Consider the following 25,985-nt stretch of genomic DNA (forward strand, 5'->3'; position numbering starts at 1 on the left):
ACAAAATGTGTACCTCTTTTTATATGTGTAACAGTAAAGAAGTGTTAAAAATTCATGCACTTTGCACTATCAAAGTGTATACAAATCATACTGTATTACAGGTTGTATCCAGTGCCATTAAACCACAATTTGTAACAACAAATGCGCAATTCATTTCTACTTTGGCCCCAAAGTTGGCTATGGCTCCTGTTGTTGCACCATCAACCATCTCTCCAGCATCAGTGGTTACTACAACCACCAGCTCTTCAAAACTTGCGTCTGCAACCCTGGAGCAACAACAGCCACAGCAGCAGCACCAGCAGCAACAATCTCCACCTTCACACTTTGTAATTCAGGCTCCACGCACATCAGGAGGATCCACTGCTACAATAGTTCCTGTTTCTGTAGGTGGCCCTGGAATGGGTAAACATACATTTGCTTACTTGGGAACTATCATTAAGCCAGGAATGGGAGTTGGCAAGCCTGGTGAAAGCCCTCAACTAGTACTTCCAACAGCAGGATTGGTTCCAGCAAGTAATCAGAAGCTTCTTTTGGCTCCTGTCCCAGTTCTTCCCCAGTTAGCACCAGCTCCACCTCCTGCAAGCAACATCACTACACCATCATCATCTCAACAACCAAAAGTAGCTAGTCTTCTTGTACCCATGACAATCCCAGCTGCAGTTGGAGGAGGGAAGAGTGGTATGATCAATCTCAAGATCTCCAATGGTCAGATCCATACTGAGGGGAAAGGATCTGTTACTGGTAAGTTTTGATTCTGTGGTCAAAATGCACAGTTTGTTTGACTGTAGCCTTTATTTTAGAAGAAAAATAAGGCATTTTTTTTTCATAAGAAATATGTAAACATTAAAACACTTAATATAACCGCTTATTGTTTCCAGTACTCCGAGAAGCAAAGCCATTATCAGGTAGCGTGGGACAGCTACCTCCCCTACAACCTATTGCCAAATATTCAGGTACAAAGACAACCAACATAAAAGCTAATGGGTTACTACTGCCAGATTCTACAACTTTGACCCCAGTGAAGGATGTTACTACTTCTGTATCAGTAATAACAAAGAAACTGGCCATCAGTGATGAAAGCAACATCAAGAAAAATTTCACCGTGAATAACAACAACAACAACAATAATAATAATAATAATAACAATAACAACAATAATAATGCAGATGATAAGAAGAAGCTAAATCAAGATTTGAACAGATGTCTGAAAGAAACTGTAGATGCTATCTTTTCACCAAATAGCCCTTCCCTGATGAACGATAATGACCGGGATGAAATTAATTCGGCTGATGATGAGGTGACACTAGTCAAAGTAAATCCGTTGAAGGAGTCTGCTATGAAAGAAGAAATGACAAAGGAGCTTCCAGATGATGATGTCAAGATTGAAATTGTAAAACAAGATATAAAGGTTGAACAGAGTGATGCAAATGCTGAAGATTTTGATCCAATGAAAGTTCTAGAATGGAAAGATGGAATTGGAACTTTACCTGGAAGCAATCTTAAGGTATGCTAATGTTTATGTTAATATATTTTGAAGTACACTGTCAGGTGGGTGTGAGTGTCCATAATATACCCAACACCCGCTCACTCTTCAGTAATTTTAGCAAAAAGGCCAGACTTGATTTGGAACAGAATTTCCTAAATAGCATTGTATAAGTAATATGTTTCTGTATAATCTGTATACCTTAAAATGCAGCTATTATACTAAGCTAAGCAGTAACTTCGCCAACAAACGGTCGGTATAGTTTGCTTCCGGACTACAGGCCACAGTTTTTTTTTTTTAAAGGGAAACACATTCTCATGTACTCAAACAATATAAATTAAATTTTGCTTCATGAAAGAATTGTATGCTTAAACCTAATAGAGTAGTTTGAATATTGTTGTAAGTCTGAGCGACCCATTCTGGAATGACTTACAATGTTGTCATTAGGTTGTTTTTGAATTTTTATTGTGATTTTTATATTGATTTCTTCCATTCATTTATTCATGCAACTGAGCCTTTCTGGAGAATTCACCAATTGTGCAGCGACTCAACAACTTCCCAGCATATTACAGAACCCCAAGGTTAATTACCATGTTCAGAACAGCCCTCCACTGGGCCACATCAATCCAATCCATACCATTATATGCTATCTAAGATCCATATTAATATTGTTCACCCGCCTGTGTCTTTGTCTTCCTAGTGGTCTCTTTCCTTCTGGCTTTCCCACCAATCGTCTATTGGCACTCCTTCCCCATTTGTGCTGCATGCCATGCTCATCTCATCCTCCTTGACTTGATCATTCTAATTATACTTGGAGAAGAGTAAAAGTTATGAAGTTCCTCATTATGCAGTTTTCTCCAACCTCCCATCTCTTCATCTCTCCTCAGTCCAAATATTCTCAACACCTTCAGTCTATATGCGTCCTTTAATGTCAGAGACCAAGTTTCACATTCATACAGAACCACAGACAAAATTTCAGTTTTGCATATTCAAATTTCCACTGCCATGTGCGAACCTGCCTTATACATACTTCGAACATTCCAAGTACAAAATCTGATATCCATTTTCTTTCGCTTAGGTCGTTTATCCAAAGAAATCCACCCAGGTCTGAGGCTTCTCGTGATCTTTCATAACAAGCTAATTTTTCACTGTAAGGAGCTGTTAGCCCCATGCCCAACCCTCAAGCTTGAGGACCACCTCTTATCAGCTGATTGTGACTGCTTATTCAATATATTCGCAGCTACCCTCCATATCTGGAGGCTCTCTCCTCCATTCACAACCTGAGGACACACCATGCCATGGTGACATGGGACCCACCTAACATGTCATTGATTCCATCCAATATTCATAAAAGAGAAAATTATCTTTGATTGAATTCATGCATGTGATGTATTATATTTCTTGTATTTCACCATCTACACTTATCACAACAATGAATTTATAAATTCACTAGAAGACACACTGCGGCTTCTCAGACATCTTCACTGCCTCACAAATCATGGTCTGTAAACCACTGCCACTTGCATGATTTGTAATATGTCCTGTACCTCACCTCAAATGATAGTTATCTCTTATTTAGGTGCATTCAAAGAGTATGTGGTCTTGATTAGTACACTGTTCATTTATGTTTAGTCTTTATTAAATATGTATCCATATCTCTTGCTTCGGACATAATCCACAAAATGGGCATGGCAGTTTCCATATTCCTAGCTGAAGATGGCTTAGAATCTGAAATGTATTTGCAAATGAGTTTAGAGAGAAACATACATATCACTTGTGCCACTGAATTAGTTTCATGAAGATAATCTTTATGTTTTGCATTTTCACTTGGTCATATTATTATCAAAGGAAATACTTGATGATTTCACTCTTTCCAGGAATGCTACTGAAATAGCTTCATAGAATGTGGTGCTTTTGATTTGTCATGGTGTATGAATAACTATAGTATTAATATTATAGACAGCATTCCAAAAAGTAGCTGAAGTTTATTTTTAAATTTCAGTCACTTCCTCTCATTTATCTTGTAAGCATGAATATTTAAGAAAAAGAAAACATTCACATCATATGATGAGGTGCTGTATTTCAGTTCCGTCTGAATGAATTTGGGATGATGGAGATGGTAGATGATGAAGAATATGAGAAACTCCTGTCTTCCAAAAAGAGTGAGGAGGATGTTAAAGATGAACCCACTGAACTAGTAGGCATTCCAAAAGCAGAAAGTGATACAGGTAGAAAGAAAGATGAGAATAATGAAGGAACTGATAATCAATCAGGTGAGATAAAGATTCATACATACAAGTCAGCAACTTAGAACTACTTGACATTAAGAGCTGTACTGTTATGTTTGTTCAGATTCAGGCTATAAGAGATGGAGCACAAAGTCATATAAATCATACTATCAATTTGCTTTTCGCATAAAAAGATTGCCTGCAAAACAGTTCTACAAATATATACAACAGAGGTCTGGTCTGAAAAGTAGGGCACACATTTTTTGTGCAATGACTTGTAATTATGCCATTGTAGCATTACATAAGAATCAAGGTACACATTTGTAGTATTTTTCAGCATAACTGCCTTGTATATTAGGACCATGGTGATTGATAGTCACCACCCACAACAGAACACTACCAACAAAGATCATGCAGCATCAGAAGACAAAAAGAAAACAACCAGAAAGAAATCTAAAAAACAAAAAACAAGATGAGATCATCCAGCATATAAAATTGACAACACAGAATATACCTACTTTAAACACTGGTTGATGTAAGAGGTGAGCAGTGCAGCCGCCAGTGAACAGGTGCACCTGATGTTGGCCAAAAGGCTAGGACGTATTAGATAATATACTGGTATAGTATAGCTATATGGAATTTGTGGTGACAGAAATAAATATAATTGGAAATACCACACATCATGGTGCTAGAATACAGTATTTAAGTGTACTATTGAATAAAACACCTGATAAGAAGTAACTGTGTTACCTTACTTTTTGGACCTTCATTTTGTGTGCAGTAAAACTGAAACAGTTCAACACAGTGTTAATTGCATGGTTTTAGGTCACCTGCCAGCTATGCTAGTTGTGTTTAAGCAAATTGATAGTATGATCTGCCTGACTTTTTGATCACTGTGTATTAAAAAACAGTGTAGGGATAAACCCAAGCAAACAAGGGAAGATCAGCCTAATAAATTTGTATTGTACTCGAATTATTTTGCGCCGGCACAACTTGTTGGGAAGAGGAGTCCACTCTTCTGATTGCTGTATCATTCCGTTTGTGTGTCTGTGTACCTTCGTATTGTGAAGGAAGACATAAATATGCATGTTTTATATATCATCTCATGTCTGCCAAAAGTGCAGCCATAAGTCATTATCATGTGCCTCTCTGAACTCTTCCTCAAGAACACTCGATCAGTCCTTCCAGCACAAAACAGGAAAATAAAACATGGAGAATCAATTAATCATCACATTATAAATTTGTGTATGTTGAAGCTTACATTATTTGTGCCCTAGTCACAATTTCCTGCATTAGATGTACTTCCAAGTTTCATGAAACATTTCTTCATGCAATGTATAGTTGTTAGGAATGGAGGAACACATACAAAATTGATAATATTATATGAGGGCTACTTCGAAAATAACCTCCATTTATTTTAGGCAAGTAATGTAGGAGTGGGGGTGGGAGAGCTCGTGCATGCAAAGTAGCATCACATGACTCATTGCTTTGTAAACCACCATATAATTAATCAACTAGTGTTTGTTCTTGTCTCTATGTTATGTCTGTTATGTTTCCTTGGCAGAGAGTAAGAATGATGTCACAAAAAAGCCGGTTGGAACATCTGATGACATTTACTGCTGTGAGGGCTGTGGTTGTTATGGTCTAGCATCAGAGTTTGTGAGCTCTAGATTCTGCAGCCATACATGTGCTTCTTCATTTGCAAGTAAGAAGGCTGCCGAGAGCAAGAAAGAAAGAGATCTGTTGCAATTGAGACTCCGTCGACGCAAGAAAAGACTCCTTCAACTTATGCAACAGCAGTTACAGAACCAACAGCAAGTCTCACAGCAGCAGCAGGTCAGTGTAATGGCACAACACATGCATACAGAATGAGTGAAAACGGATAAAAACATTTACAGAGTAAAGAGTATTATGATTGGAGAATTGGCTGATTGTGAAGGAGAGATGAAGCCATGTCTGATTTCAATATATCCTGGCTTTTGTCTTCTGGTATATAACACCATGTAGTCCATTGAAAGCCAACCGACTTTTGAAGGCACATGTTGCTCTGAAACACTGGCTGATTTTCAGCAGACCACACAGTGTTATATCCCAGATGATAGAACTTTTCAAAATTAATTATATCCTTTGTAGGAAACTAACAGAATAAACATTTACACTGAATAAATGACCAAACCACACTAAATACAAAGGTTTTCATATACACACTACATGTTCTGTGTGTCATGGCAAAGTTGAGTGGTCTGTTCTGAAATGTTATTAAGTCTCATAGAACATATCTAGCATAATTTGTTTTACTTGTCTTTCAAACAGATTTGAAGTAAAATTTTCCAGTTCCAAGAGGTTTCTCATGACTCCAGGAATACCACTAAGGAAGTGGTGGTGCACACTGGTCTAAAAGCAGCAGTATTTTCCCATTCTTCTTTCCAAACATGTTAGGAACTGCATGAACTGTGTACATATTATCTGTGGACTGTTGTTTCTTCTGTATGAATTGTATGAATATGGCAAGGACTTTGCATGCTTGAAGCATTTTGGCTTCTCATACTTTCCAATTACTAGCAGTGGCATCTTCTCAGATCCATCCACAACTTCTGTCTTTACTCTTGCCTCCAAGGCAGCTTTCTTATTTGGAAGAATGTGTTTTGTTCAGTAGTAGGCTGAAAAGCAGTCAACACTCAAATGCATTAAATATATTCTTTTGATGGTGTTCACTCAGAACACCATCTTCCAGGCACCTACATCCTCTTCAGTAGCTAGACCCTGCATATTTTCTGAATTGAGCGAGCCACCCATTCAAAGGTGTGAATGCATTGTTTAGTTTTTTTGGCCATTTCTTTAGTCTCAACATTGGATTTTGAATTGTTGTTATAATGCCTGCTTTTGCCTGAACCATTCTAGGAGCACTGATCTGCTCTTTTTGAATTTAGAAGTTCTTGACTGGTTTCTACCTGGCTCAGTAGTTACACGTTGCTGAATTATGTTTTTCTTCTGAGAGATTCTGATGATGCTAGCATCAGAAACTCAGAATTGCTGAGTTTCTAGCATACCGGACGATGAAAAAGTCCGGAAACCCAGTAATTCTCTATGTTTTTTCTTGTTCACCATAAAATTTTTTTGTGTCAACACTGGTATGCTGAGTTATTCTTTCTTAATGATCTCCAGTTTCTCAGAAATTGAGTTTATGTTTGTGTTTTTAGCCATGCATACACCTATATATAAGACATAAGTAACCTAGCTTTCATGCAACTTCAGCACACAAGAACCACACTGCCAGCTAGACAGATGGAGAAGGTCAGAAGGCCATCACTAATTCTGCTGACTTTCTACACTTACTGAACACTGCTCAGAATTTCATTTATGTGAACCTCTATTTTGTTTCTTATTAATTTCTTTATATATGTAATATAATTTAAAGAAACTTATTATTAAATGGGTAAGATGTTTGATACATGTCTTTAACATTGCTCTGGGGTACAGAGTAGCATAGGTTGTTGAAGCGCTTTGCTACAAGCTAGAAGGCTGTGGGTTCAAGTCCATTTCTTCAATTTACCTAATCCTTCCAGCTGTACTATGGCCCTGGGATCAACTCAGCCTCTAACAGAAATGAGTATCAGGAATCTTCCTGGGAGGTAAAGGGTGGCTGGCACATAAGGCTGACAACCTTACTGCCACCTGTGAGCCAATTGTCTAGAGAAAATGAGGCAGCCTCTACATCTCACAACTCTGTGGGCCTTCACGGGCTATTTCAGGGATAGCTCTACCTTTAATATTGCTCTTCGTAGGCAGAATGTCATTATGTGCAGGAAACGGGATTTAAATACATGATTCTTATGGTATTACTTTTGAGTTAATTTTAATTTTTTAGGCAGAAAACCATTTTAAATTGGATATTCATGAGTGGAATCCATTGTATGTGATGTAATGAGCAGGCTGGTCTAGCAGTATCACTCTAGAATTGTATTTTGGGGTGCTTGGTTCAATTCTCAGACAGGACACTAGCTATCATGCCTGATGTTCTTTGTGGCTTTCCTCAGTCTTTCCAGGCAAACACCAGAGTAGTACCTGAATTAGTCCATGACCACTTCCTTCCAAATCCTTTTCAGTTCATTTATCATCCATTCATTTGATGCTGTATATTCTGGATACTGAAAGCATTGTAGAATACACATACACCACATAGAGACATGTTCTAATTACTGGAACTTTATGTATTCAACAGCCCCAGGGGGATAATGGGAAGATTCGAACCTCAGCTGTACTGTCTGCATCTTCTGTAACATCTTCATCTGTTCCTGCTTCCACAAAGACACCAACCCTTAGCGAAGAAGAAAATATGTCCAATGATGGGACCCAAGATGCAAGCAAGGTATGACATTTCACTGACCAAGTGCAGACAAGGAGACAGAAATCCTCATACTCTGGTGGCATGGAATGGAATAGTACAGTTTTCAGAAGAAAATACTCATTTTCTATAGTTTTATAGTCTAGGTCCTTTTTTTTTTTTTTTTTAATTTTTTGTGTGCTGCAAACTGTTATTATATATTCGTAACTTATTACATTTTTCAATATTTGGCCAAAATGTTACTTTCACTGCTGATCTTTCTTTGCTCATATTTCTGGTATAGCAAACCTCTTTTTTGAAGGTAATATAATTACAAAGTAAACCACATTCATCTGTACTGAAAGTATCATAAGGTTCATATTCTTAAATAGATGTATTAATATATTTAATCCATTTCTCTTACTGAATTGTTTGATTTCATTCATAGAATGGAAAATATCAACATTGAGCCTATGGGCAATCACAACAGGCTGTTCTTACTGCAAGTTACAATTAATTGGTACATTTGCAGCTGTGTTTACTGAATCATTGAAGCAGTTTACTTTCTGCATCTTCAGATTTTCCAGTTCTTTCCTTCTTATCTAGTTGGCATATCACTGAAGCTTGACTACAGAACTTATTTCTGTGCCACAATTCCATTCAGCACTGGGGCTGTAATGTCTGACTCCTCTGAAGTCTGAATATGCATTGTGTTAAGATTTGGTTCAGGTCTTGTAATTAAGTTTTTTTTCCAAAGTCAAATCTTTTAAGTTTATTCCTCATACAGGGGTATTCTGTAATTTCATGGGTGTCTTATTTTGAGCTTACAGTGAACTCTTCCATTACAGTAAACACACATTAAATTAACATGCAACTGTTCACTGTTAGTGGACACTGACAAGAAGAAAGGACTGTATAATAAATGAATAAATAATCAGTATCAAGGTTTCGCTGTTCATTATTATTTCACACAGTAGAAGAAAATTATATATATATATATATATATAAATTGTTTAATGTATGCTTCAGAGTCATTAGTAGAGCACTGTATTAAAAGAATAAGTTAAATCTGATTTCATTGCAATCTAAACTGAATCAGGACTGCATTTTATGATCCAAAGCTCTCATGGCAACTGTATGCAATGATCTTCTCAAGCAATGAGTCACGTAAAGATGAACTTTGTTTCCACTATTTAAAAGACTGTCTGTGTCTTCATCATCAGGATTGATGTGATGAGTGACCTGTACATGTTATTTGCAATTACAGAACAAGAAAATGTTTTAGGTGGGTACTTCATATGCAAGAGACTTTAATACACATCTTATAAGCATATTGGTTGGAGTTAAATGTCAACATTATGTGGGAAAACTTATCTAGGACTTGTTGTATTTTGTTATGGTAAATTTTTCTTTCAAACAAATATTGCATAATTACGGTCTTAAAATGAATTACTGCTTGTCATAATCTTCTACGGTGATGATAGATTCATAATTTTTCCCCTGCAGCGTACAGTGCTTCATATTGTATCTATTTGCTGAAAAATGAATAATGTTTGGCCCCCCAAATTAAATTAATGACTGAACACTTTGTGAATCAGTCTTAGTAGAAGATGGCACTCATGCTTTCATACACAGCACTAAAGGGCCTAGGCATTACCATGCTCTTGAAGGGGCTGTAACCCTATTCCTACTGCTAAAGGACCACAAATTTTAATAATTAATATTTATATACAGAGTTTATGAGATATTGGTTCTTGGGTATTACCTTATATTGTCAGGAAAATACAGTTTATGGTAAGAGCATGTTTGTCCTCTTCCAGTAAATTCTGGATCTTGGTGATGTTTAATATACCGAGCATGCATGGAGGACATCCTGCCAGAACTCCTTAATGTCTGACTTTACCAGTACCAATATGGTATCTGTAAATGGAGGTTGGAGCAATGATATCAGTATTGATATTTAATGAAGCGCTCCGACATACTTTACAGTGATGTTTCTATCTACCACCAAACTAAGCTCACATGCTTAGCGTCAGTCATTCATTACTCATTGCTGTCAAACTGAAACTGATTGGTTGGTTGATTTCCAATGGCTGCATTTGGGATCATTTAACCCATTTTGCTTCTTGCTTCCCAGTAGAGAGCACTCAAGTTCTTTCTTTGTTGCATCTTGAAGAAGTTTCAGTTTTTCTTTTGGGAAGCTTTGCCAGGTTTGTTGCTCATTTTGCACTACCCAGGGGACACGTATGACTTAAAGAATGTCACAGACATTGTTCTCCATCAAACTGAAACTTTAAGTGTGGATTTTTCATGGTTGTTATGTTATTTTACCTTTTACAAAATAAATATCTTAATAAAAGTTCCATATTTTCTTAAGATGTTTCTGAGAAAATAGGGTGTGTAAGTGTGATGGATCCATCTGGCTTAACATGAAGCCCAGTGATGAACTCTTTTAAACACAATAATGAATCTTCAGGTTCCATAAAGGCAGAGAATTTCTTGACAAGCTAAGTAATTATAAACTTCTCAGGAAAGTCTCTGGTCCAAGGAGTTTGTTATAGGCAAAATTTTAGGACTGTGCAGTAATTTGCATTAGCGCCATTCCCATCACACACATCTGCACAGTCATCATAATGGTATTATTTACGGCAATAAATTAAAAAGTATGTACTTGCAGTAGGCTCTGATAGGATGATGTTCATGTCATGTTTCATGAAAGTTTATCAAGTGGTTAGAAGGATGGACATGCTCACATAACGATACTGTATGTCTGTCTTTCATTAAAAATTACAAACAAGACAGTGAGACATATCTCTGAGGTTAAGTCTTAAAACTTCAATTTATAAGTTTCTCTAGCCTGTCTGTACAGAAGTCCTTCAAAATAAACAACAGTGTGGCAATAAGTTATGATTTTGAAGTGGACAGATGCTAATTCTGTATTTCACAGGAGTGAAATATTTTTAACTGTGTGGCCAGTCTGTACAGTATTATCGATACATCAGTAGTAACCACAAGCAGTAGACTAACATTATATGACTGATCAATAGGGACCAGATTTTTATCCCCTAATAATCCCTTGTTGGGAGCCGGGATAGTGTATTCAGTATAGCGACAGGCTATGGGCTGGACAACCAGGGGGTTGGAGTTCAAGCCCTGGTAGGGTCCAGAGGTCCGCCCAACCTCCTATCCAATGGATACCAGGGGCTCTTTCCCCAGGGATAAAGCAGCCGGGGCGTGAAGCTGACCACTCACCTGCAACTAGTGCCGAGGTCAAGAAAATGTGGATCTATACATCCACTCCCCCATATGCCTATATGGCGTAGTGCTTAATTTCTTAAGCATAGGGACAACTTTTTTTTATAATCCCTTGCTGCCATTCAGTCCAGAGCCTTTTGTCTTCTCATCTGATGTCTGAAAACATAAAAAGTTTAGAATATACAAAACTATAATTTTGCCTGTGGGTCTGTATAGGTGTGAAACTTGGTCTCTGACATTAAGGGAGGAACATGGACTGAGGGTGTTTGAGAACAGGGTGCTGAGGAGAATATTTGGACCCAAGAGAGATGACGTGACAGGAGGTTGGAGAAAAGTGCATAATGAGGAGCTTCATAACTTATACTCCTCTCCGGGTATAATTAGAATAATGAAGTCAAGGAGGATGAGATGGGCAGAGCATGTAGCACAAATAGGGAGAAGAGGAATGCATATAGGATATTGGTGGGAAGGCCAGAAGGAAAAAGGACCACTAGGAAGACCAAGGTATAAGTGGGTGGACACTATTAAAATATATCTTAGAGAGATAAAATGGGATGCTATGGATTGGATTGATGTGGCTTGGGATAGGGACCAATGGAGTGTTCTTGTAAACATAGTAATGAACCTTCAGGTTCTTGTGTAGCTGCACAGTTGGTAGCTTCTCAAGAATGGCTCAGCTCCATGAGTGAGTGAGTGAATATTCCCTTAAATATATACGCATTTATGCATGGAAAACTTCCAAAATATGCACATAAAAAGTTCATACCAAATATTAAAATCAATTTTACATTATTCTAAGACAAACAAATCAGTATTTAAGTTAATTTCATGTAGTCACTGAATGGTTCACTTGCAATGAAAAGGTGTACTTAAATACAAATTATGCAACAAAGCCAGCATTTTTTCATTACAAGTTAAAACCAATGGTACTCACATTTAGCTCTCCAAGCTTTCATCTTCTCTTCTGTTGCAGTTCACATTTACTAAATGTTTTTCAAGTGGGATTTGTGGTGGACAAAGTGGTGCTGGGGTAGGTTTTCTCCGAGTACTTCGGTTTCCCCCGCCAATCTTCATTCCACCAAATTTTCCATCATCATAATCACCCAGGGCAGGTACAATAGGCCAATCAGTGGCCACTGTGCTGAGTAGACCCAACTGGAGCCCAGCCCCCACTATGCGAATTTAATTTTAAAAAATGTTTTAGATTTTCCATAGTTAGTTGCCACATATTGTCTCATATGATGTCCTTATAACATGAAAAACTTTCTACCTCACAGGAATTTAAGGGCGCATGTACAAAAGCCACTGTTTGCTGTATTATTAGTGATTTTTTTACTTGGCAGTTCAGTACGTTTACCAGCCATAATTTCTTCAATTTTACAAATTTGTTCATATCCTTGAATTTTTGAAAGAATGCTGTGTTGTTTTTCTTTACTACTTCACCAACTCTTTCAGGAACTGAACTCAAATTGGGAACAGTGGTTTTGAATACACTTAACAACTGATACAAAGTAGTATTGTTATTGCTTACCTCCAGTGAGGAAGTGGCGGATGGAAGATAGGAGAAGTGAGCAGTTATATAAAAAAGATTAGTTTCTAGTTCTGTGTTTTTTAGTACTTCTTGTGCAATTTGAATTGATGCTGCACTTTTGGGATCAAATGTATTCATGACAGTCCTAACTGTTTCTCAGTGTTCGGTATAATAACTCACTGCACAGAGCTACGTGCCCAATTGTGTTAAAATTGGTTCTGGAGGAAGTGGAACATTCGGTACTACTGCTCTAAAGGCTTCTTATCTATATGGTGCTTTAATAAATACCTTCTTCACAGAAGACACCAACTTGTTAACAAGTGGAAAATTTGCATGATTGTTTCTGCAACATGGTGCAACCCATGGGCAAGGCAAGTCACATTATATTCGGCAATATAACTTTAAGAGCAGTGCAGGCTTTGATTGTATATCTTTTGGCATCAGTCACAAAGAGCAATACAGCTCATACTGAATGCCATTCGACCATAGTACATTCATGGAATCGATAAAAATTTGGAAAATGCAGAGCTATTTGTGGTTTCAAATTACTCTACCACAAGAAGATATCGGGTAGATTGTTCATTCTTATTAAGGGATTCAACCATAATATTTGCAATAAATCGTCCCTCACAGTCTTGTGTTTCATCAGTTGAAACTTACACAAAATTATCTTGAATCTTATCTTTAATATTTTCAATTGTAATATAGTAACACTTCTTCATATAATTTTTGGTCATAGTAGATCATCCGGCATTTTGCACTGTGTGTACTTCTCTATGAAGTTTCTCAGAGTAGGATTGGTTACTTTCCACAATGGAATATATGCCGCTAAAAAGGCCTCATGCAAGTAAAAGAACTATAGAAAACTATTATTAGAAAATTCATTAAGCATTTTTTGAACAGGAGCACTTTTTGTGGATTTAATTTTAATATACTCTTTGTGTCAATTGGTGTTCATACTGAAGCATTTGAAAGCGTTTTTCACATACCTGGCAGTAAAGAATTTTGTTATCTGTACTTATCATCTCTCCTCCAAACTCCCGCTGATACAGCTGTTATTTAGTTTTCTTACTTTCACTTTGACATGACTACAAAAAGCTAAACAAACTTAACCACAGACAAGTCACGACTAATATGAATAACCCCCAGCTCCAAATGAAGAAGTGTAGCAAACCTGATGGAAATTTCAGAAGTAAAGAAATGAAATCCATAATCAGTTGAATAGTATTATGTCGTTAGCAGCTACATGTGACTACGCTTCCAGCTGATCCCTTCACAGCCAGTTTGATGGTATGCAGATGAAGCAAGTTAGGAGTAGAGGAGGGACTGGGGAAGTCCCATTTTGGGGAGTCCCATGCTGGGGACTGCATCAGAAACATGAATCCAGAATCAACTTGTTATTTGTATGACAGAATGTTGCGAGTTGAATATGCAGCATATCCTAATATGGAAAAGAAAAATTGTATACACGTGACGATGATTGACAATTTCAACATAAAATTAAAAATATATATAATGATAAACATTTTAAAAGAAAATATGCAGCATAAATAGAGATCTTCAAGAATATTATGTTTATTCATAAAAGAGGCAAAATGTGCATTTATATGCACCAAAAAACCTTGTCTGAAATTCAAGAAATGCAGTAATTCATACATATATCTAAATGAGCATACTTTTTGGTTGCAAGAAAGAAATATGAATTTTCATTGAAATCCAGTCCCTACTGATCAGTGAATCACAGTGATAGATCAAATATTTTCATTGATGTCGTCTTTTTTGTAGCCTCGATTACCATGGCAGACTGGCAAGAGTGGTTTCTCATGGGCCAAGTACTTGGAACATTGCAAAGCCAGAGCAGCTCCTATAAAATTGTTCAAAGATCCTTTTCCATATTCAAAAAATGGCTTCAAAGTTGGAATGAAAATGGAAGGGATTGACCCCGAGCACCCATCCTATTACTGTGTTCTTACAGTGGCTGATGTTCAAGGTGAGTTGTGCATAAATATTAACTATAACTCCTTGGAGCAGAGTCTTTCTTGAAATGCTAATAGTTGCTCACCTAGTAAAGAAATATCCGGTATTTTATAGAACCCAAGGTACATTACCATGTTCACAAAAGCATGCCACTGGGCTCGATATTGAGCCAGATGAATCCAGCCAGACCCTCCATTATTATTTGTCCTTCCATTTATGCCTAGATCTTGCAAGTGGTCTGTTTTGTTAATATTTCTGTGCTAGAACTTTGTATGCATTTCTCATCTCTCCCATGCATATTACATGCCCTTCTTCTTCATCATTAATTTGATCACCCTAGTAATATTTGGCAAGGAGTACAAATTATGAATCCCTTCAACCAAGTTCCAGGTTGGTAACTCTCCTTAAACCTATTTATGTCTCTGTATAGGCATCTGATAATCTTATTCTGTTTATTTGAAGCTCATTAATTTTGGCTTTCACATACCTCCTCCTATTCTTCTTGAAATATCCCTTATCCCATCTGGCCTTCTGTACTTCTGCTAACTATAACTTATACTCTTGTATATTTCTCTTGTTACCGTTTCCATTGAGACTTATCTATACTCTTGACATCCTCTGTTAAAGTGTCACTACAATTTGTGGTTGCTTATGTCATTCCAAACAATCCATCCAAGTATGAGGCCCTGTGTAAGATTGTGTAACATTCCTGTCTCCAAAAGTATATAAGGTATGCCATCTACACAACAATATTCTGTATTTAAAACAAAGAATACACTACTGTATCAACATTTGCTTTTATCAAGTTTTTATAGATGCAGCATGTTTTGACCCTTACACTGGGTCATCATCAGGCATACAGTGCTCCAGTTTGAGCTGATGAATTGCAATTAATTATCATCTAATTCTTCAAATTGGGATCCTTATTGTGTCTTGAAATTATTTAAAATGCATAGATCCATATATTAATTTTGATCAAAATTTTTTAAACTGAAAATCCTTAGATAATAAAAGTAAAGGTATCCTGTAACAGGCTGTGGAGGCTCATAGGGTTGTGAGTTGTTGAGGTTCCCACATTTTCTAGACAGTCGGCTCCTAGATGGCGGCAAGGTTGTCAGCCTTACGTGCCAGCTGCCCTTTACTCCCAAGAATATTTCTGATACTCATTTCTGTCAGAGGCTGAGTCGACCCCAGGGCCATAGTGTGGCTGGAAGGATTAGGTCAATTGAAAAAAATTCAATGAACTCATCGGGACTTGAACCCACGTTAAAATTAAAGATATAAAGATTGAAATTAGAAACTAAAGATTAAGACATGGAAGTTAAAATTCTTTTTTTTATGGTAAGACTCTACAGCTGCCAAATTTTATTATCTAAGGATTTTTGGTTTTAAAAATTTTGACCAAAACTTAATATATGAATTTATGTATTTTAAATCATTTCAAGACACAGTAAGGATCCTTATTTGAAGAATTAGATGATAATTACTTGCCATTCATCAGTTCAAACTGGAGCACTATATGCCTGATGACCCGGTGTAAGGGTCGAAATATGTTGCATCTGTAAAAACGTAGTAAAAGCAAATGTTGATACAGTATTGTCTTTTTTGTTTTAAATACGGATTATTGTTATGTAAATGACATACCCTATATACTTTTGTATATCTTATTTATGACACACCACAGGATGCACACTCTTAACTCTTTGACTGGCGCGGGCGTGTTTTAACGCCCGGACGATGCCAGCCGTTCCCTGGCGTTGGCGTGTTTTAACGTTTTGACAATCTCGTCCCTTCTTTGCTCTCTTGGCACTCATCAACCAAAGACATATATATGATAGTTTTTGTGCATGTTTGTAGAGAACCCTTGTAAACTTTGTGGGGGTCTATATTACTGTCAGAACCCTCTGAGAAGGTAAAGGTCAGAAAATATTTCACATTCATTCAGTTTCACCATAGCTTCTTGCAACAAGTGTCTTCGTGTTCCTACAGACCAGCTGGAAAATGTTGTGAACGAGATTTTTTCTGATGATGATAGTGGCGATGAAATAATGATTCCTGAATTGGATGACGTTGATAGTGACAATAATACAGTGATAGACAATGATCCACAAGACAGTAATCATGAACATTTACCTACCACGAGTGCGGTGCCTGACACGCCCCTCTCATGAACGTACGGAGACATTGTACCCCCAATATTTCCATTTGCTAATAGTTTCGGGATCAAAATTGATATAACACATAAAATACATCCCTTTTCATGGATTAAAATTTTTTCTGGATGACGACTTGGTAAATCACATCACAACTGAAACCAATCACTATGCTCACCAGCACTTCAACACACATGAGTTACCTCATCACTCTCGAAAACACAATTACAATTATGTCACATCAGATGAAATGTGGACATACTTAAGAATTGTGTTCATGACAGGAATCGACAAACGCCCTGAAATTGAAGAATATTTGTCCACTAGGCCCCTATTTCACACCCATGGTTTGGACAAAACATGTCTTTGCGGTTGAATAGTTTCATTCTATTCAAAAAGAACACAACAAACGAAAAATACAAGAAGAGAAATTACAGATTCAAAGATTTTATATTGGACTGTGTAGAAAAATGACTGAACCAAACAAACAGTGTGGAGAGGGAGAAAAGTCAAGGAATGAAGTGGATGACGAATCTATTGGGTCAGACTAGAGTGCAGTCACGCCTCCGCCCTCGACCTTGAAAAGACCACCAGTGAAAGAGCCAGCAAATCGTCTAGAGGGTGGCTTGAAAATTCACAAAATGGTCCATGTTCCTAACAGTAACAATAAGAAGAATGGTGCCCTGAGAAAGTGTCGCGTGAGTGCTAATCACAAGGTTAGAAAAGAAACAAGTATCATGTGTGCAGGCTGTGGTGTGGCTCTCTGCAAACTTTCATGTTTCAATGTTTATCACACGAAGAAAAACAAATAAAGAGGTGTGGAAAAGCATTTATTGCATAAAATATTGTATTTTAATTAGTTCCTAAAAATTTCGTTTTTAAAAACCAATTTTTGTTGAAGTTGTTTAGGAAAAAGTAACTACATGCATTTTAGCGACATAAGGTTTAAAGGGCCTGCCAGGACAGGGGTGAGATTTAAATACCCTCCGTGCCAGTCAAAGAGTTACCCCCATGCCGGAAGATCACCCCTTGTCATCTTGTATTCCTTATTCAGTATATTCACAGTTGCCCTCATCTGTACATATAATAACAGACAACAGCAAAGAAACTAGTGGATAAATTTGATAGTTGCCCTCTTTTGACAGGTTATAGGATAAGGCTTCATTTTGACGGTTATTCTGACAACTATGACTTCTGGGTGAATGCGGACTCAATGGACATATTTCCGGCTGGATGGTGTGAGAAAAATAATCATCGTCTCCATCCCCCACGAGGCTACACACTTACCACTTTCAACTGGAGTAGCTACTTGAAGCATTGTCGAGCTCAGGCTGCCCCACGGAATCTGTTTGCCAATAAGACTGGCAGTGTAAGCGATAGATTTTTAATTATAATTGCATCCTACTTAAAGCAGGCATATATTCATATATCCTGTGCATGGAAGGGGACAAATCATGATTACCAGTACCATCAATATATGTTGTTTTAAGTGTACATAACCTCAAACAGTGCCATTAATTGTATTAATCTGGGCAAACTACTGTCTCACCTCTTAATATTGATTTCATATAACTGTATTATCAATGCTAAGCTATGCTGAAAGTTAACACTGGATATCAGGGCCCAAACGCAGGCCTAGTTTGTTACTTTTAGTTTGTAAAGCATATATCAACTTAAGCTTCATAATTTCCATTCAGTATATCATGTTCTTTTTAAATGTTTATAAGAGTTTATAATGATGAGAGTGAAACGTGTCCTGTGAAGTTCGAAGTCAAATACAGCCTCTTCACCCATTAAATTTCATATTTAAGTTTTAGAGTTAAATATATGTCATCATGAAAGCACAAAGGACAGATCATATACATTACTGCTCTGAGAAGTTCCCTTCATTTAGGCACATTTCATTACAGTGCAGAGGTGATCATTAGTCTTACTATGTCTACCATAAACACATTACAACAGTTATGGAACTACTCAGTTCAGCTCATGCAACATCATTGTTCCATAAGAGTGTAATGTAGGGACCACTGATATAGATGAAACACCCCTATTTATGATACAGTAAGTGTGCATTAAAATACAACATTATGGCTGCGCCATAGCTCAAGCAGTTAGTTGCTGGCTTCCCACTGCTGCAGGGTGGGTTTTCTCCGAGTACTTCAGTTTCCCCTGCCAATCTTCATTCCACTAAATTCTCCATCAGCATAATCACCTGGGGCAGGCTACAATAGGCCAGTCAGTGGTCGCCATGTCGAGTGGACCCACTTGGACTCCACCCCCCACTATGTGAACTTAAGAAAAAATTGAAAAAATTTTAAAAAATACAAAAATTATGTCCTAGTGATTAGAATCATACCTAACGATGTAGACAGATATAACCTCCAAAATCTTTTTATTTAGATAATGGATAATGTCTGAAGAAAATATTCTAAGGACAATGCTGTTATCTTTCTTGTTCTGTGCATTCCGCAGTCAATCTGTCCAAATGGTTTCCGTCTGGGAATGAAGCTGGAGGCTGTGGACCGGAAGAACTCTTCACTGGTGTGTGTAGCAACAGTAGCAGAACTGATGGATAACAGAATTCTAGTTCATTTTGACAGCTGGGATGATATATATGACTACTGGGCTGATCCAATGTCACCATACATACATCCAGTGGGCTGGTGTGAGGAACATGGACATACACTTACACCACCAAATAGTGAGTGTCGTCATCATCCATCCCACTATCAAAGGATGCATTAGAAAACAGAATCTTTCCATCTGTTGGGACAATATACTTCTGTGGTTTCCACAGTTCTGTTCTTTATGGACATACTTGTTAATGAGTTTTATATAATTGTGTATGTGTTCTTACAGCCATGAATATAAAATTGCCTCTTTTCCACACCTCAAATTTATCTTTATATTGTAGATTACAGCAAAGGTGGAAGTAGCAGATCATTTTCATGGGAAACCTACCTCAAAGAGACCAAGTCTGTAGCTGCTCCAGCACGAGCATTTAAGCAACATCCACTCAGTGGTTTTCGTCGAGGCATGAAGCTAGAGTGTGTAGACAAGCGAGTACCCATGCTAATTCGAGTGGCAACAGTGGATGATGTTGGAGAACATCAGATCAGGATAAAGTTTGATGGCTGGCCAGACCAATACAGCTACTGGATAGATGATGATAGTGCTGATATTCATCCTATGGGCTGGTGTCAGAAGACAGGACATCCTCTTGAACCACCACTAAGTAAGGCTAATTTGTATCAAACTGACAGACAGTAGAACCATTTGTGCTTTAATGTATTTTGATTATTTTTTCAAGTCAGAAAATAAATTAATCTAGATATACCTACCCAACCACTTGGCACTACAGCCCTGGGTGAGCCTTGGCCTCCTCTACAACCAGTCTCCACAACCAGTGCATGCTGCCACAGGAATGGACCCACGCATGATGACCTGAGGCTGGTTTTTAGGTTTCTGAACAAAATTCCTTTTGCAGGATGAGATTGACAGCCTCATACTCAACCCCCAACCTGGAGGACCAGGGTATCTGCATTCAAGTTCTAAGGTCTCTGATTTTTTTCTCACACAATAATCATACAAAAAATTTGAAACTTCTGTCAATTTTCAACGTAATCTCCCTGCAGCCGTAGACATTTTTCACAACGTCGATGCCATGATTCCATGGCTGCTGCAAACGCTTCTGTAGGAGTCTGTTTTGACCACTGGAAAATTGCTGATGCAATAGCAGCACGACTGGTGAATGTGCGACCATGGAGAGTGTCTTTCATTATTGGGAAAAGCCAAAAATCACTAGGAGCCAGGTAAGGTGAGTAGGGAGCATGAGAAACCACTTCAAGGTTGTTTTCATGAAGAAACTGCTGCGTCGCGTACAGCCGATGCGCTGGTGCATTGTCCTGGTGAAAGAGCACACGTGCAGCCTTTTCCGGCCGTTTTTCTCGCAGTGCTGGAAGGAGCTTGTTTTTCAAAACATCTTGGTAGGATGCACCTGTCACTGTAGTGCCCTTTGGAACGCAATGAGTAAGGATTACACCATCGGTGTCCCAAAACATGGCCACCATCATTTTTTCAGCACTGGCGCTTACCCAAAATTTTTTTGGTGGCGGTGAATCTGTCTCAATCCATGTCTCAATTGATGAAAAGAAAGTCCCATTCATGCCTTCATCATGTGTCAACATTGCCTGGCAAATTGCCATGCGCACAGCCTTGCGGTCGTCCGCCAGCAATCATGGCACCCACGTGGAGGATTGTGTGCACAGATCCCATGGAAATGCCAACTTTGGAGGCGATGTTTTCCACACTCAATCGGTGATCCTCCAAAACAACTTTCTCAACTCGTTCGACCATGTTGTCAGACCAGCTGGTGCGAGGCCAAGATTGTTTTGGTTCGTTGTCACACGATGTTTGGCCTTCTTTGAACTGTCGCACCCATGAACGCACATTTGTCACATTCATGACACCATCACCACATGTCTCACTGAACTGGCGATGAATTTTAATGGGTGTCGCAGCATGCAAGTGGAGAAAACGAATGATTACTCGCTGTTCTTGTAACAAAAACGTCGCCATTTTAGGTATCAAAAACACTCCTCATCTCGCCACCACCACTAGAGTTCTGTGTGCCGTACAGTGCTGCCATCTCTGTCACATATTCACAAAGAGTGCACACGTATTTTAAACTAAACCGCATGTGTCTCTCTGCTCCCAGTCCTGAGAAAAAAATCAGAGACCTTAGAACTTGAACGCCCCTCGTAGTCTGGACTCTACCCTTTTACCTTTCCGGCATCGGTGACCCTACCAGTAGTTAAACTACCGCCAGCATAGCTCTCCAGGTTACAGTCATGCAAGCCCCACCACCACAACATGGTGGAGACACCTTTGGGGGGAATCTAGATATAAGTGTACATAAGAACCTTAAGAACATGTCACAAAATCAAAATCAGTACTTCAGTAACAAAATGACAATGAATTATTTAAAAACATGTTAGATTAAATGCAGCATAACCCCCATTTAATATTCCCCGATTTAAGGTTGTCCCTCATTCAGCTTTCAAATTCATTGATCCCAAGTCAATAATCTCGGTGTTAAATTTCCTCCATTTAGAGCAGGGATAGGTCAGTCGTTATAGTGATGGGCTATGGGCTGGACAGCCGAGGTTTGATTTCCAGAGGGGGCAAGACTTTTCTTTTCTCCAAAGCATCCAAACTGGCTCTGGTGCCCACCTAGCCTCCTGTCCAATGGGTAGTGGGGGCTCTCTCCCTGGTGTATGCAGCTTTCTCTTTTAAATTCTTCCTCAGTTAGTGTTCAAATCCACTACTCCCCAAAGAAACCTTAAACTGGGGTTTCTCTATGTCTGGTATCAACCACAAATAAAAATAAGTTTGATTCTCAATCAAATTAAAAGAATAAATCATTTCAAATGCTCATCATCTTGTCTGGTTTCAAAGGCACCAGGGATTACAGTAAATAAGGTAATTTTATTTTTCAATTTGTTTTGTGTGAAAGATGTCTCTACAGTATGTGACTGAACTTACATGCATTTAAAAATGAATTTCCAGTGAAAGTATGCAGACCTAAGACTCTGTATTGTGTATAATTGCACTATTGAAATAACACTCAAGAAGTTCAGTATTTTAATATAGCTGTATGATGGTCTCCTCTCTGTCCACAGCCCCAGAAGAACTGGGGGAAACACCTGAATGTCCAACACCTGGTTGTCATGGGCTTGGACATGTGAAAGGTGCCAAATATGTGAGTCATCATACTGCTGTCAGTTGTCCGTATTCTCCTCAGAACCTCAACAAGGAGGGTCTTATTCCAGATAGGATACTTAGCAAAACAGACCAAGGTGAAAGCAAGGAAGACACGATATCTAGAGAAAGGAGGTGAGTTTGTGCTATTCCTGTACAGGTTACCTTTCTTCTGCATAAGCCAGAATTGCAGAACCAGAGAATACATCCATTGCTAGCCGATGGCTCTGTAAACACATTTTCACGGCAACTAAAGCAAGTGAATGCTGCAACACATACACATTCAGCAATAGAGGAACTGTTGGAGGCAGTGTTCGCTGTTGGGTCCCTGCTTAAGCTATATACTGGGGACCAGACCTAATGGTCTTGGGCCCCATATGGGGCTTGACACCTAGACTGACCACCGTCATAAATGAATGAACTGAATTCTTGTCAACTGTTGAGGGAATTTTCTTTCATTTAGTTTATTATCCAGTTAATTCCATTAAGAAACATCGTTTCCTTTGTAGTAAACCTGCTGAGGGTAAGAACCCTGTTGGTCGACCACCTAAATGGCGACGTCTTGAGTTGACTGAAGACTCAAAGGCTGCATCTCAAGATCCTGATTGGAAGCTATATGATGAAGACAGCAGTGAAAGGCGGAGAAAGAAAAGGTAATAAGTTCACTGTATATATGCAGAGAATATATAGGAATTATAACAATGCAATATGGAAGAGAGAAAGAGAAGTAAAGTCCTTGCATTGGATGACTTTTGAGAAGTTCTGAGGGAAGAACAAGAAGGGATATATAAGAGTTGTTTGGATGAAACTGATTCACATGTTAAGGTAAAAACATCAAGGCTGCAGTGATGTAGTACTTACAATAGCAGCCCAGGGAATTCTTTTAACAGCCTCTGCTCCTTCCCTCAGAGCATTCTCTGAAGAGGATTCATTCGAACAGACCTTGTAATTAGAAATGGAACTTTAGAGAAGAAACTGGAATCCACAGTCTAGCAACAGAATTAAAAGGAAAGAGAGCTGTGGCACATGACTCAGAACAAGGTGGTTGGTAGAAATGTTATGATGTCTGTTGTTGCAGAAGACTCCTTTCTCAAGAGGAACAAGGGGTAACAACTGCAGCAAAGCCCCCCGTTGGTGTCGCTTCCGTACATCCCAGTGTCGACACAGATCCCACATGTCAAGAGATGCGACAGTCAGTAATGAATCCGGGGTATGAGGTGAAGCCTGACCACCTCAGTCCAAATATATGGGCCAAACATTCACGCTACCTAAACCAGTATGTTCAAGCAGTGAAAAATGGCAATCCAAATATGTGGTCAGTAGAGCAGGTGGCTCAATTTGTATGGTCTATTCCAGATTGCTGTCATGTAGCCCAGAATTTCAAGGAACAGGTGAGTGATTCCTATCACTTCAGTTGTTCAGTTGTTTACTTATTTTAACAATAAAATTTCAGTATAGTGAAACAGAATTTTTGGCTCTGCTATGATATACCACTGTCAGTACCAACATTTACCAGTGGAGTCTGATTTATCAGCCTTCAGTCCTGGTGACTATCAGGCTTTCTGTCCTGTGGGATGTGATTCCATGTAGTAGTAAATAGGTGCCAACATTTCAGAGGAACCTGATGATTCCACCTTCAGGATAGATAGAGGCAGCATGTTCCTTTGAAAGTATGGTACATATCTACTGGAATACACAGTCACATCCCAGAAGAGAGTAATCTTTTCTGTGACATTCTGAACTTCATTAAATTGATTTTGGAACTGATGGTTCAGCAGAATGTATTTCCAGCACTGAGCAGCTGTGTGAGTGTTAGTTTAAGTGGTTTCTTCCATTTAAGCGAAACAATGTTCTTATCCCTTTTAAAAGTATTCTAAGTAGGAACTGTTTCTTAAGATTATTTAAGGAACTGTACAGACATACATGAATTAGTCATTATGTCTGCACATTTAGCTAATATTTTATGTAAGATAATCAATCTTTTTATTCCTACAAGTTCAGCTAGTTTCATGTTTCACCAGCAATTATTTTATTCTAACTTTTCTTCATGCAAGTTTCAGAGTGATATATCTCTTAAGTTTTGCACTGCTTACTGAAATACACCTTTATATTTGTTGAAAGGCTAAAGTGCTGCTGTATTAGCCCCAAGATTAGAAACTTTACCTTCAATTTACTCCCTTTTTCTATTGTTGCAGCAAATTGATGGAGAAGCATTACTAATGATGGCACAGAATGACCTTGTTCAATACATGGACATGAAGCTTGGACCAGCAATAAAATTGTATAATAGCATAGTGCTCCTTCGACAACGGACTAAGCAGAGTTGAGAAGAAAGAATCCCTAATTATGTACAATGGCATTTCATTCAATAATCACGTCTTTCATACTCTCTAAGAAATTCACATCCATCCGTATTTTGTTTCACTGAAAGAAACAAGTTCAGTTTCTACATATTTTTTTCTTTCTTCCTGTGTTATGTTTATAGTATGTTATGTAAATATTATCCAGTATAGTATGCTTTACATATACTGTACTTTGAAAGTGTTTTTAAATAAAAAAATTCTGAATGTTAATATTTATTTATTTCTTCCATGTTTTGGTTGCGGCACTATGCTACAAGCCGGAAGGTCGCAGGTTCAAGTCCCAATGAGGTCACTGGATTTTTTCAATTGAACTAATCCTTCCAGCCACACTATGGCCATGGGGTCATCTCAGCCTCTAACAGATAAGAGTACCAGGAATTAATTAAATAATTTTCCTGAGGAGTAAAGCGCGACAGGCGCATAAGGCGGATAACCTTACCGCCATCTTTGAGCCGACTGTCTAGATAATGTGCGACCCTCAACGTCTCACAACCCGTTACAGGGATAGCTCTACTTTTACTTGACTTTTTGTGGTCTTGTGGGTTGACACTATGCAGTCCTCTAAGTGTATACCAGTATTTTGCAGGAAAATTTTGAGGACTGAAGAGAACAGGATGAAAATGCAGTTAGGCCATGTAGTCATGCTATAAGGAAAGTCGTCCATCAGGTCCATGGGAGCGGGAAAACAAACAGAACCTGACCTAAGCCAGTAAGAGTGAGAGAAACAACAGTTCCTTGAACTCTGCCTTTGTAACATAACTGCATCTTCATCCTATTCAATTTTCCCCTGAAGATGGAGGCAGCATGTTCCTCCAAAATATTGGTATCCTCCTACAGGACTGCAGTCTGAGCAATTACTGCCATGAAAATGTTTAGAAAAAGGTAAATAATGGCTCCCCTAAAATAATTGG

The 25,985-nt window shown here is 38.3% G+C and overlaps 1 protein-coding gene across 2 annotated transcripts in view; it reads left to right on the forward strand.

Moving 5' to 3' along the window:
- Window positions 1–25,257, forward strand: part of LOC111873528 (lethal(3)malignant brain tumor-like protein 3) — a 30,064-nt gene extending 4,807 nt beyond the window's left edge. Inside the window, exons 3-15 of one of the 2 annotated variants that reach the window (XM_023868429.2) lie at window positions 102–741; window positions 879–1,504; window positions 3,570–3,756; window positions 5,276–5,547; window positions 7,934–8,080; window positions 14,607–14,811; window positions 18,097–18,320; window positions 19,424–19,652; window positions 19,866–20,186; window positions 22,633–22,846; window positions 23,221–23,364; window positions 23,793–24,102; window positions 24,907–25,257. In XM_023868429.2, the coding sequence (XP_023724197.1) occupies window positions 102–741; window positions 879–1,504; window positions 3,570–3,756; window positions 5,276–5,547; window positions 7,934–8,080; window positions 14,607–14,811; window positions 18,097–18,320; window positions 19,424–19,652; window positions 19,866–20,186; window positions 22,633–22,846; window positions 23,221–23,364; window positions 23,793–24,102; window positions 24,907–25,038 (3,651 nt within the window). In that variant the 3' untranslated portion in view covers window positions 25,039–25,257. Of the gene's footprint in view, window positions 1–101; window positions 742–878; window positions 1,505–3,569; window positions 3,757–5,275; window positions 5,548–7,933; window positions 8,081–14,606; window positions 14,812–18,096; window positions 18,321–19,423; window positions 19,653–19,865; window positions 20,187–22,632; window positions 22,847–23,220; window positions 23,365–23,789; window positions 24,103–24,906 lie in introns of both variants that reach the window. The other variant, XM_023868344.2, reaches the window with a different exon arrangement.
- The last annotated feature ends 728 nt before the right edge of the window (window positions 25,258–25,985 follow it).

This window comes from Cryptotermes secundus, unplaced genomic scaffold (assembly GCF_002891405.2).
Source record: "Cryptotermes secundus unplaced genomic scaffold, Csec_1.0 scaffold191, whole genome shotgun sequence".
NCBI lineage: Eukaryota > Metazoa > Arthropoda > Insecta > Blattodea > Kalotermitidae > Cryptotermes > Cryptotermes secundus.